General features: G+C 36.5%; 1 protein-coding gene across 1 annotated transcript; it reads right to left on the reverse strand.

The window, feature by feature from the left end:
• Positions 1–718: 718 nt before the first annotated feature.
• On the reverse strand, positions 719–11,111 carry LOC119631009 (zinc finger protein GLI2-like). The gene is made up of 7 exons (XM_004923438.5): positions 10,882–11,111; positions 7,292–8,389; positions 6,595–6,693; positions 6,118–6,236; positions 5,034–5,195; positions 1,828–4,328; positions 719–1,359 (listed from the first exon to the last, which is right to left on the reverse strand). Exons 2-6 carry the CDS (start codon positions 8,226–8,228, stop codon positions 4,092–4,094), a joined length of 1,554 nt encoding a protein of 517 aa, XP_004923495.1. The 5' UTR covers positions 8,229–8,389; positions 10,882–11,111; the 3' UTR covers positions 719–1,359; positions 1,828–4,091.
• Between the last annotated feature and the right edge of the window lie 1,140 nt (positions 11,112–12,251).

Consider the following 12,251-nt stretch of genomic DNA (forward strand, 5'->3'; position numbering starts at 1 on the left):
TGAAATCCATTAATAACCGGTGGAATGTCAACCTATCTGTCAATATGTCTCAAGTATAGCTACAACGGCTGCCCGACCCTTCAAACCGAAACGCATTACTGCTTCACGGCAGAAATAGGCGAGGTGCTGATACCTACCCGCGCGGGTTCACAAGAGGTCCTACTACCAGTAATCTTGGAGATACGTAATGGTGGTTCAGGCTTTTAATTTGATTTATTTCAGTCAGTCAACCGCCTTGAATCTACGGTAACGGGAAATATATAACACGTAGGTTTCTGATAGTGTCGTTTAGATCAGTCTGACTTCATCAACAGTGTCCTTAGTGCGAGTTTTTTATCTTCTCGATCGCGTAAAAGTTAACCCAAATTTGTATAGAGTTGGAACAGCTTTCACTGGTGGTAGGACCTCTTGTGAGTCCGCGCGGGTAGGACCACCACCCCACCTATTTCTGCTGTGAAGCAGTAATGCGTTTCGGTTTGAAGGGTGGGGCAGCCGTTGTAACTATACTTGAGACCTTAGAACTTATATCTTAAGGTGGGTGGTGCGTTTACGTTGTAGATGTCTATAAGCTCCAGTAACCACTCAACATTAGGTGGGCTGTGAGATCGTACACCCACCTAAGCTATAGAAAAAAAGCCTTCCCTTCTTATGCCGCTAAACAAAAAAATCGAACAGCTGAATGAGAAGAATGAAACAAACAAAAGACAACAACAACAAATAAATAAGAAACAAAGTTTTATTTAAATTTAATTAAATTTATATCGAACGTTTCCGTCGAAAACACATTACTTACGAATAAACAAACGTGTCAAAACACATTATGAGCAAAAACAGAGATCTCAGTTTTATAATGGAAATTGTCTTAAAAACTATGGTCCCTAATACGAGATACTTTGGAAAGCATGCATTTGTACATTGTTATACTAAAAACAAAATAATATTTTACATTTAAGTAATTGGGATAAGAGAAACGGAATCAATAACTGGGATCCGATTAATAATATGATGCGTAGAACACAAATAAAATTCATTAAGGACATCCACTGACCGACATGACTGATACCGTGGTAGTTAGCGGCCCTAACTACTGCGTCGAGGGTCGTGGATTCGATTCCCACATCGGGCAAACGTACGTGTGATGAACATGTCGTCGTCTCGCATCAAAACTGTATAATCTCAAAACTTACTAATTTTACAGGGGAGTGTTTTAAAGGTTTAACATGTGATATTTTTAATATTACATAATCATGTTTGCAACACTTATTTTTAAATTTTTTACCAGATACATAATCTGTATTTTAAAGTAAGATAAAATTGTGAAAATAAGAAAAAATGTGTGTAATTGTGTATGTATATAGTCTGATATATTATGTATTAGTGTTTTTTATTTTTATTATTGTTATTGTGTATTGTAAGTAAATTGATTAGATTGTACTCTTCTACCCACTCATGTAAAGCTTTCCTTCTTTATGAACAGTTAGCTGGTAAATAACTCAATTGTTGAGTTAAGCTCGCCGTTTTATAATGTTTCGCAATTACTGTATTAACTGTATGTACAATAAAGAATAAAGAAAATTATGCACTAATTTTGGTAATAGCAGTCTAAATACTGGTGGTAGGACCTCTTGTGAGTTTACTGGTGGTAGGACCTCTTATGAGTCCGCGCGGGTGGGTACCACCGCCCTGCCTATTTCTGCCGTGAAGCAGTAATGCGTTTCGGTTTGAAGGGTGGGGCAGCCGTTGTAACTATACTTGAGACCTTACAACTTATATCTCAAGGTGAGTGGCGCATTTACGTTGTGGATGTCTATGGGCTCCAGTAACCACTTAACACCACAGTGGGCTGTGAACTCGTCCACCCATCTAAGCAATAAATTTTTTTTTGTTCCAAACTAGCCAAAGAATTCAACAGTTTGTTTGTTTTTATTTAAGTGAGCCTTGCACAATGCAGTTTGGGACATTAGTTTATAAATATCTCTAATTTTTTTTGTTTATAACGCCATCTTGTTGTGTGTTTAAGGCAGTAAAAATAGTATTATTATTCGCCAATAGATGTCGGGAAGAGTCATAAAGTTGATTATCGATAAAGTTGATTATTGAAAACACGAATAAAACAACATTTTCTGAAAATAAATCGTAGCTAGATCGATTTATCGCCCCCGAAATCCCCTGTATACTAGCTTTTATGAAAATCGTTGGAGCCGTTTCCGAGAATCAGATTATATATAATATATAGACAAGAATTTCTCGTTCAAAGGTATATATATATTTAAACGTATATAAGTATGTATGTCAGTCTCTGGTACCCATAACACAGGCTATCCCAATTTCGGGTCGGATAACCGTACGTGATTTTGAACGCTACTTCAGTATCGTTCTTCTCATAGTTCAAACTTGAAGATACACATTTAAAAATTCCGTTTCTATATCCCTTTCATTTATACAAATACAAACACTTAATAATAATTGAGCAAATATAGGTGTATTGTCGTCTTATAAATTAAAATTAAAATCTTTGGTCCCGTAGAGAGAATAAAAGAAAACTAAGCCAGTGAGAGAAAAAAATAAATTTTAACTGTCTCATTTGTACCTTCCGAGTGTAGGCTGATTAAGTAAAACGATGATTAAACAAATACATGATTAAACACTTGTCTTGCGATATAGGCCCCTATTAACAATCATGGTTTAAACTGTGTTCTTGTAAATAATCAGATGAAGGAGCGTCTAATTTGCGTAATTACTGGCGGCAGGACCTCTTGTGAATCCGCGCGGGTAGGTACCACCGCCCTGCCTATTTCTGCCGTGAAGCAGTAATGCGTTTCGGTTTGAAGGGTGGGGCAGCCGTTGTAACTATAATTAAGACCTTAGAACTTATATCTCAAGGTGGGTGGCGCATTTACGTTGTAGATGCCTATGGGCTCCAGTAACCACTTAACACCAGGTGCGCTGTGAGCACGTCCACCCATTTAGGCAATAAAAAAAATTTTGGTCCAAACTAGCCAAAGAATTCAACAGTTTGTTTGTTTTTATTTAAGTGAGCCTTGCACAATGCAGTTTTGGACATTAGTTTATAAATATTACTTACTCTATTTACTGAGTTTGACACAAAACAATAGCTGTTAATTTCCGGCGGCCATTTTGAAAATAACAGTTTAAAACCAACCAAAGTTTAATCGCTCCTTTGTAACCATTTAAACTTTGAGATATGTAGTTTAAGCTCCAAAGGAGAGTTTAAATATAATTGAAATTACGAGTTCATCTTTTAGTTTAAACATTCGATGTTAATTTAAACTACGATAGATACTAAGAGGCCATAAACATTTTTTTATTTTAATCATTTCATAATTTCAAAGGGTAACAATACCGCACAGTTTTCTTGGAAGATTGAAATGATGAAATAATAATGATGATGATTACGAATGTTGTCTTCTAAATTTAAATATACATTTTTTTTTTGTCTTTGGCATTGACATTGGTTTTCAAATTATATTGAAAGGAACTAAGCAATTAAGCTTATATTTTATGACCAATTATAGTAAATTTATTGACGACCATTTTAAAGTCTTCAAATATAACTTACAACTAGTGTTATAATTATAGTCGAAATTAACAATCAATTTTCAATTATTTACACATTAAAACTAAGAATAGCCTACGATTGTGTTTAAAACACAGAAAAAAAACAATGCAATAAAAATATAAAAGAATTGAGCCAGATTTTCACTTCAGTCTTCAATCTTGAGCTAAAAACATTATCGTACAAGTACACATTTTTATCAAAAATATTCAATTTATAAACCTATATCTAAAGCTCCTTTAATTCTCAAGCCCGAAGTTAATCATCGCCTTCAGATTTTGAATAGTCTCAATTTGTTTTAATTGCGTTACGCGTGATGACTGACACAAGAGTGTTATCAAAAAATAAAATTTTACAGAGCACGCAATGTAAGACATTTAAGTGTCAGAGATGTCGCGCGAAACAACGACCTTATATGGAAGCAGATTCCCGGATGAGCCCCGGAACTAAACTTTGCGATGAAGAAAAATAATAATTATCCAAAGATATCTTGAAATGTCAATTTGTGAAATCACTACAGTCGCTGCAACCTGGGTACGGTCAACTTATCCCTGATACATCTGAGCGTCGTCAGCTTCGCCGGGGAGCTCGGAACCAGCTGCTCCCGGTCGTGTCTCCTGATGGGACGCGATGCCGGAATGCAGGTCCTCGGCACGTTGGTGATGTGAGGATGAGATTTGATGTGCTTCCTCAACGATGACGGATCGGTGTAGCGTTTACCGCACCCAGCCGCGCCGCAGGCGTAAGGTCGCTGTAATATTAAGATATACTTTTAAGGATTGAAGGGCAGGGCAGTCGTTGTACGATAAAATTGAGAACTTGTGTCTCAAAGTGGATGGCGGCATTAACGCTATCGATGTCCATGGGCTTTGGTATCCACTGAACACCAAGTGGGCGTTGATCTTGTTGAGCCGTTGGAAGCAATAAAAAAGGCGGATAAATGATTTTTGGTTCGTTTCCATTTTGTATTTTTTTAATTGTTTCTAATTTTATAGTATGTTACTTTAAAATTAAAGGGAAATTTGGGTAAAACAAAACCGGTATCAGGTTGTGGTGTACATAAGTAAGTTATGTAGCCGTCTAGATTTGTATCTACGATTTATGGATGACTAGACAAACCACTCAAACTCCACTTTTTTCTGACTGAAATAATTTCACTCAGTGGGCTGTGTGTATGAGTTAGTTCGCTCGTCGAACTCTTCGTCATAATTGACGTGTTCGACGAGGATGCACCGCTGTGACTATCACAAACTGTATGAAGAACAAAATTTATTGTAACTACCCGCGTGCCATACGTTGTAAGTGGAATAAACTAAATTATATTATATATGTAATTACATGATGAAGTTTCATCTGAAACGGTCCATTAGTTTCGGCGTGGATATATAACACAAAATCCTCACTAATATTCAACAGTATCGTAACAAATTTTGAAATAACATAACAATAAACTCACAGCGTTAAAATGGGTCCGCTGATGTTTCGCTCGATCCGAGGAGTTAGAGAAGGCCTTCCTGCAGTGCGGCGCCGGGCAGGCGTAGGGCCGCTCGCCCGTGTGGGACCGCACGTGGATCTTCAGGTTCTCCAGACGGGAGAAGGCCTTCCCGCAGCCCGGGTGCTAAACCAACCGATAGCACATGAGCAACTTGACATGACCCAATTTAGCAGGCTAGCATCCTACCTATTTCCTGCTTCAACATGTTACTGGTGGTAGGACCTCTTGTGAGTCCGCACGGGTAGGTACCACCACCTCGCCTATTTTTGCCGTGAAACAGCAATGCGTTTCGGTTTGTAAGGTGGGGTAGTCGTTGTAACTATACTGAGACCTTAGAACTTATATCTCAAGGTGGGTGGTGCATTCACGTTGTAGATGTTTATGGTTAACCCGGTAACCACTTAACAACCAGGCGGGCAGTGAGCTCGTCCACTCATCTAAGCAATAAAAAAAATATCCTCTGAGATTCTATGCGAATCTGCGATTTCATACATAGAAACACGATAGTCGACAATTTATTCATTGACGATATAGCTGTGCGAATACATTATGGGATGATTTTTCTCGAACTTTTTAGTGAATTTTGAAGGGATTTTAGGCTCTAAACTAACTCTTTAAGGGCGACAATGAACTAAACGTGTACTTAAGAAATAACAGATAAGGTGATGTCTGGAACATCACCTTTTGATTCAAACTAATGTCACAAAATGAGGCTTCCTTAATAAGTACTGGACCACATTAGACTTCATTCCCTTCAACATCATCTTTAAAAAAAACGGCATTTACGTTGTAGATGTCTATGCGCTCCAGTGACCATTTAGCACCAGGTGAGCTCGTCCACTAATCTAAGTAAATAAAAAAATAAATAAAAAAAATGGACGTTTAAGTCTACATCCATCTTGAAACCTTAGTTGCACTGATCCGCAAAGGATAAACACTTCGCGGGATACTAAGTCACGATTCCACTACGTATGCATACTAATACGCAATAATTCGCCATCCATTATCAATTTGCTGCAAAAGCTACTCCAATATTGGTACTTACATGACATCTGTTCGGCTTGTGTCCAGAGTGAACGCGCATGTGAATGAGGAGCTTGTAGCGGGCGTTGAAGGGCCGCCTGGACCGGGCACACTCGCGCCATAAGCAACTAAACTCGTCTCCTGTGGGATAAACACGAGGATAATGCTTAGAGCGTTTAACTATGACCTATCAGATATTTCGGCTATTCCAAATGTCCAATGATACGAATAATATTCACGGTAGATTCAAATTGCCATTTTGATGACTCTAATGGGCCGCTTTTTAAATTCAATTGAGACTTGGACCTCAAATCTCAAGGTGCGCGGTGGCATTCACGTCACTACACACACTACACAATTTGAACCATGTATTAGTGTAGCTACATAAAAAATCTACTGATTACTTCTTGTGACTGTAATTCCAACATAAAAGAAAATAAAAAAAAGGTATTGTAATTAATTTAATAACAAAAACGTCTAAATCGAAATTTATCGTTACCTTTATAAGTGTTGACGTGAGATCTCTCGATGTGTTCAACTAGTGTGTTTTGATTTGAATATCTCTCGTAGCACTGTTCCCATAGGCAAATCCTTTCACCTGTACATTAAACATATATATTTATTTTGCGTAAATGAGCAAGCTAACTTGCCTGAGTGGTGGGACTCACAGCTATTAATTACCATTTATTTGCTGGTTAACCAACTTAATTAGCTAGGCCTGTTTATTTTTATACAGCGTGTCCCAAAATTCAACGATAAGCCGGTACCGGTTTATGGTCGGGTCAATAACAACCAATGGAAAAATAATATAAAGAATCCAGCTCTTTTTTTTTAAAGTTACATTATTAAGATTGTTTATTTTCTATCTATACCCGCAATCATACCCGCAAAAATTATAATTTGAGTAATTACGGGTGGTAGGTCCTCTTGTGAGTCCGTGCGGGTGGGTACCACCACCCTGCCTATTTCTGCCTTGAAGCAGTAATGCGTTTCGGCTTGCAGGGTGGGGCAGCCGTTGTAACTTACTTGAGACCTTAGAACTTATATCTCAAGGTGGGTGGCGCATTTACGTTGTGGATGTCTATGGGCTCCAGTAACCAATTAACACCAGGTGGGCTGTGAGCTCGTCCACCGATCTAAGCAATAAAAAAAATAAAAAAATCTATCTATCTACGATTATTTCAAAATATTCAAACCTGGCGACTTATCCTTTTCAAGTTTCTTCGAGCTTTGATGATTTTTATTTTCCACGTTTTCATTTTCCCTTTCCAGTGTCAGTCCGAAGCTATCCAAATTCACGAACAAGTCTTCATCGTCGAAATTTTCTGAATTCTCATCGTAGTAACACGAGCTTTGAATGTCACTCCCAATGGATTCAGAAACAGAATTCTTTCTTTCAAAATTGAATTCACTGCAACTGGTCGGCGTGTCCGGTAGGACATACTTGTTTTCATTGTTTAAATTATACAATATATTATTCGGATAGCTGTAATGATCTATATTGTTAACAGCGAAGCTTCCCTGAGAGAAATCCGTGTTCAAATTGAAGTCTTGCAAGTTGTTTTCCTCAATGTTGTAGTTACAATAGCGTTTTGCAAATGTCTCTATTGAAGGAAGTTGACTCTTCTCCTTGTTAATCGGAGCTAAATATTCTTCATTGAAATCCGGTGACAAACCGTATGACTCGTTGTCTTCTCTACAAAGCTCGTCAATTAGTGATTCGTCATCAATATAATCATTATTAGCACCGTATCCATTTTGGTTTTCGCTTACAGCGATATCATAGTTACCGTTGCTTTTATCTTCAAAGTCTATACTGTCTAAATCTAAGAGGACCTCTTTAATGTTCTGTTCATTGATATTACTGTCTATTACTTCATTGATAATTTCGAAATCTGCTCCGCTGACATTAGTTGCGGGCGCATTGTTATCCCAGCCATCTAATGCTTCAAAATCGAAACTCTCTTCAGTCCCGTACTTAAAGTTATCGTGTTTTCCCTTGCTTTTACCGTTGCCTTCAAGTTCTAGATTGAACTGCGCCATGTAGTACGCGTGTAGAGTGTTAACATCCTCGTTTTTTGCGTGAAACACATCTTCATCTTCGTAGCACGGTATGATATCATAATCTGCCATGTCTCTGAGTTCATTTACCTACAAAAGTTCAGTATACTCTATTGAGAGGTGCTCGTAATTGACATGTGGTGTTTTCTGAGCTGTTTCGCGCATGTGGCTTTGCTATTATTACAAAAATAAACTTTCCCCGCGGATCAACACGCGTGGCGATGTTGAGGCATCTGCGAATTATAAATTATTATTAGTGTTTTTTTTTTTCTGTTTTCTTAGTCTTGATCAAAACACGTGTGTATCTTCCGGATAGAAGGAAGGTGACGGGTTACCTATTTTCTCTTATTACAACTTAGTGATAAAATTTTGTTTAATTGACGAAAAATGTAAATTATACTGTCATCTTTATCAAAAAAATGTAAATATATAACAACCTATATTAGAAAAAAAAAAAAAATTAATAAAAGGAAAAATTCGTAATACAAGTAGCATTATCAACACATACTTGAAAAGAGCTAAAAAAAACTTCAGAATCACGCTTTAGATATAACCTATAATATTTTTGAATTTATTAAAGCTATACACTTTCCGTTACTTCATTTGCAAAAGGCTATAGATATTGTAGAACGCTACTATGAAGCTATTTAATAATCCTATGAATGGATGTAGCGTTGGTTCTGAGGTTGGAAAATTTATTAAACAAACTTGAAAGAACTGGTAATGCTTGTAAACTTGAAGTCTAAATTTCATGGGAATTATTTCTAATTCTTCAAGTCGGTACGCATGAATGATAATAATGATAATAAGACAAAATAGTAACAAAGCCAATACTAATAACAAGGAACAAGTCACGCACGATCATCCATCTCCAAATTAGGCATCTATTGTAGGCTGCGGCTTGGCTCTGCCCCTGGCATTGCTGACGTTCATGAGCGACGGTAACCACTTACCATCAGGTGGGCCGTATGCTCGTCGGCATATACGGCAATAAAAAAAAGTATTCTCTCTACTACGAGAACCAGGGACTGAAATACCAACTTACATATCGATACCCGAAAAGCTATTTGGTTTAAGTGACATTTCGCTTAATAATTTTTTTTTTTATTGCTTATATGCGTGGACGAGCCCACTTGGTGTTAAGTGGTTACTGGAGCCCATAGACATCTACAATGTAAACGCGCCACCCACCTTGAGATATAAGTTCTAAGGTCTCAGTATAGTTACAACGGCAACCCTTCAAACCGAAACGCATTACCGCTTCACGGCAGAAAATAGACGGGGTGGTGGTACCTAACCGTGCGGAGTCACAAGAGGTCCGAACCAGTGATGATGATAATAATAAGCCATTTATTTCTTACCTTTAATTTTTTTTTTTTAAATAATAAATATAAATGTATGTATTAATATTTAGGATACAAAATAAGACAGTTTTGTAATGAAACAGCTCTTGTAGAATTTTGTTAGAAAGATACCCGGATTGGGTAAAGACCACGCTTCGCTTAATACGCAACATTTATCTTTGTAATTAAAGGTGCGTTTTATTTGGTATTAGCACCGACAGTGGCTGAAGAAGTTTTATTGTTATAATATTTTATTCCAAATTTTAAACATTAAATGGCTCTCTCCTGTAAAGTTGCAAAAATTCCGCTTAAATCAAATAGCCTCATACATACCCCTCGATATGTTTAAATATATACAATATACATAACATACACCTGACCAAAGCAAGAAGTTGAAAAGGCTCTATCTCGCGTCAAATGGAATTCATTATTTACCTCCAAGGATATGTTTGTTATTTGTATTGCTTTATTTAATTTGGTACCCGAACTTCAGTAGGATCGGTTTGGCACTAAGATATAATGTAACAATGGACAGAATACCGTGTTCAAAATTAAAATAAACACAACGATTTTATTTCATGCTTGGCCATTTATGTTGTAGCTTTTCCTGATTAATGGCTACGAAAGTGTCTTCGATCCATATGTGAGAGGACATCCACAAAATTACCCGTTTTTATGGCTAGTCCGTATATAAATTCATTTATTATAATTCACTTACTATCGACAATCCAAAAAATTTTTTAATTGTGGTTAAATGCAAATGTATTTGTTTGTTACACGAATGAATATATACCATATAGATTACGATTTCGTTTTAAAACTACTTTATAGTACAATTAACCGTGAAACCTGTAAGGAAGATCAAACTTAAGTCGTTAAATAAACACGAACTATAACCATAGATATACCATATTTTAAGTTCTATGCACGACCTGTGGAGACTTCGGGTAATACTATAGATAATTAGGTATGCAAATGAAATATTTTTGATGCTAGAGACTTCCTGATAAGCCACTGGAAGGAATATAGTCATCGATGCTCATAAAATTCAGTAATGCTGATATCATAACTTATATCTGACATACGCTTGGCATTTCGACAAAATTATTCAAGTTAGTTAGTAATTTTAGAGTACTTAACGGTAGGCAGCGGCTTGGCTCTGCCCCTGGCATTGCTGAAGACCCTGGGTGACGGTAACCACTCACCATCAGGTAGGCCGTATGCTCGTCTGCCTACAAGGGCAATAAAAAATTAAAATAAAATTTAAAAAACATTTATCTAAAATCTGTTCAATCTAATCTGTTTAATAAAAACTACAATTACCAACATGATACCAAAAAAAAGATACAGAAAAACAACATATAAATAAAAAAAATGCTCACCGAAAAAAAAACAACCACGGATTCACAAATTTTTAAATTGCACAATTATGGCGGCAAATATCTGTTTGAAACATAACCTAAGTTATGGCGGGACGCGGCCGCGCGCTCCGGGATAAGACCGGGAATAACACGGTGGTTAACGGGATACCGGGATAATACTGAAGCTTAAGAAACACGGAATTATACTTACAAGATAAGACATCAATATGAAAGCAAGTAACAGCGCTATAAAGATTATTCAATATTATTTACGAAATTAACGAAAATAGCAATTACTTCGGGAAAATTAAGCCAAAGATTATTTAGTATCTAATTGTATTTGTATGGGTTTATGTATGTGTGTGCTCATGTTAAAATACAATGAAATAGAGACTCCTTATTTCTCAATACCACAGTGCCTGTATATTTTTTACTTGATACCGTGTAGGTTTTTCTTTATTAAAAAGATTTAAAAAAATCTACTAATTGTTTTTGTCCGTCCAGTTTTAACCAGTATTTGGAATTTGGCCATCCAAAAGTGAAAAAAATCAGGGAAAATCGATTAACACACAGATGAAAAAAAGGGGCTGAACCGCTTAATCTTAAAATAACAATAAAGATAAACAATAAATAAAGTTTACATCTTCTGTTTATTCTTCCCAATTATTATATGAATTCTTCATTTGTTAAAATACTATGAAAATTAAAAATTATTTCCGGAACTTAAAAAGAATGACTCCACGTCTGTTCTAGTATGTATATTTAACTCTCTGGTAACAACATGTGCTTTTCAGATCACCATAAAAGTGTTACGTTTAAAAAAACGATGAAACAAAATCAATCACTCTTATTTCTTGATAACTAAGTTTCAACTTTGTTTAAATTAATTTTTAAAACTGCATTACATTTTTAGTCGAGACTTCAATTCACTCTAAAATGATATCTGAATGAAATGTATAAGACGATCAAATGTGAGTATCATCATCTAGTTACGAATTAGTTATTTCTCGTCTTTTTTCTAATTTTTTTTATTGCTTAGATGGGTGGACGAGCTCACAGCCCACCTGTTGTTAAGTGGTTACTGGAGCCCATAGTCATCTACAACGTAGAAGCGCCACCCACCTTGAGATATACGTTCTAAGATCTCAGTATAGTTACAACGGCTGCCCCACCCTTCAAACCGAAACGCATTACTGCTTCACGGCAGAAATAAGCAGGGCCGTGGTACCTACCCGCGCGGACTCACAAGAGGTCCTACCACCAGTATTTTTTTTTAAATTAAAATTAAAAAAAATATTTTAATATACTGGTGTCACATGCCAGCATGAGCTAGTGGCGAGCAGTACTATGTTCTATTTGTTGCTATCACGAAGCAGGCGTAATTCGAAGGG

This window comes from Bombyx mori, chromosome 27, assembly GCF_030269925.1.
Source record: "Bombyx mori chromosome 27, ASM3026992v2".
Taxonomy (NCBI): Eukaryota; Metazoa; Arthropoda; class Insecta; order Lepidoptera; family Bombycidae; genus Bombyx; species Bombyx mori.

Bases quoted from the DNA above. Each gene is read 5' to 3' on its own strand.
- LOC119631009 (XM_004923438.5), bottom strand. From the start codon at position 8,228: ATGGCAGATTATGATATCATACCGTGCTACGAAGATGAAGATGTGTTT. The intron at 6,694-7,291 runs GTTTGAATATTT...TTTAATGTACAG, and splicing joins TGAAAAGGATAAGTCGCCAG to GTGAAAGGATTTGCCTATGG. The intron at 5,196-6,117 runs GTAAGTACCAAT...CGGTTGGTTTAG, and splicing joins ACAAGCCGAACAGATGTCAT to CACCCGGGCTGCGGGAAGGC.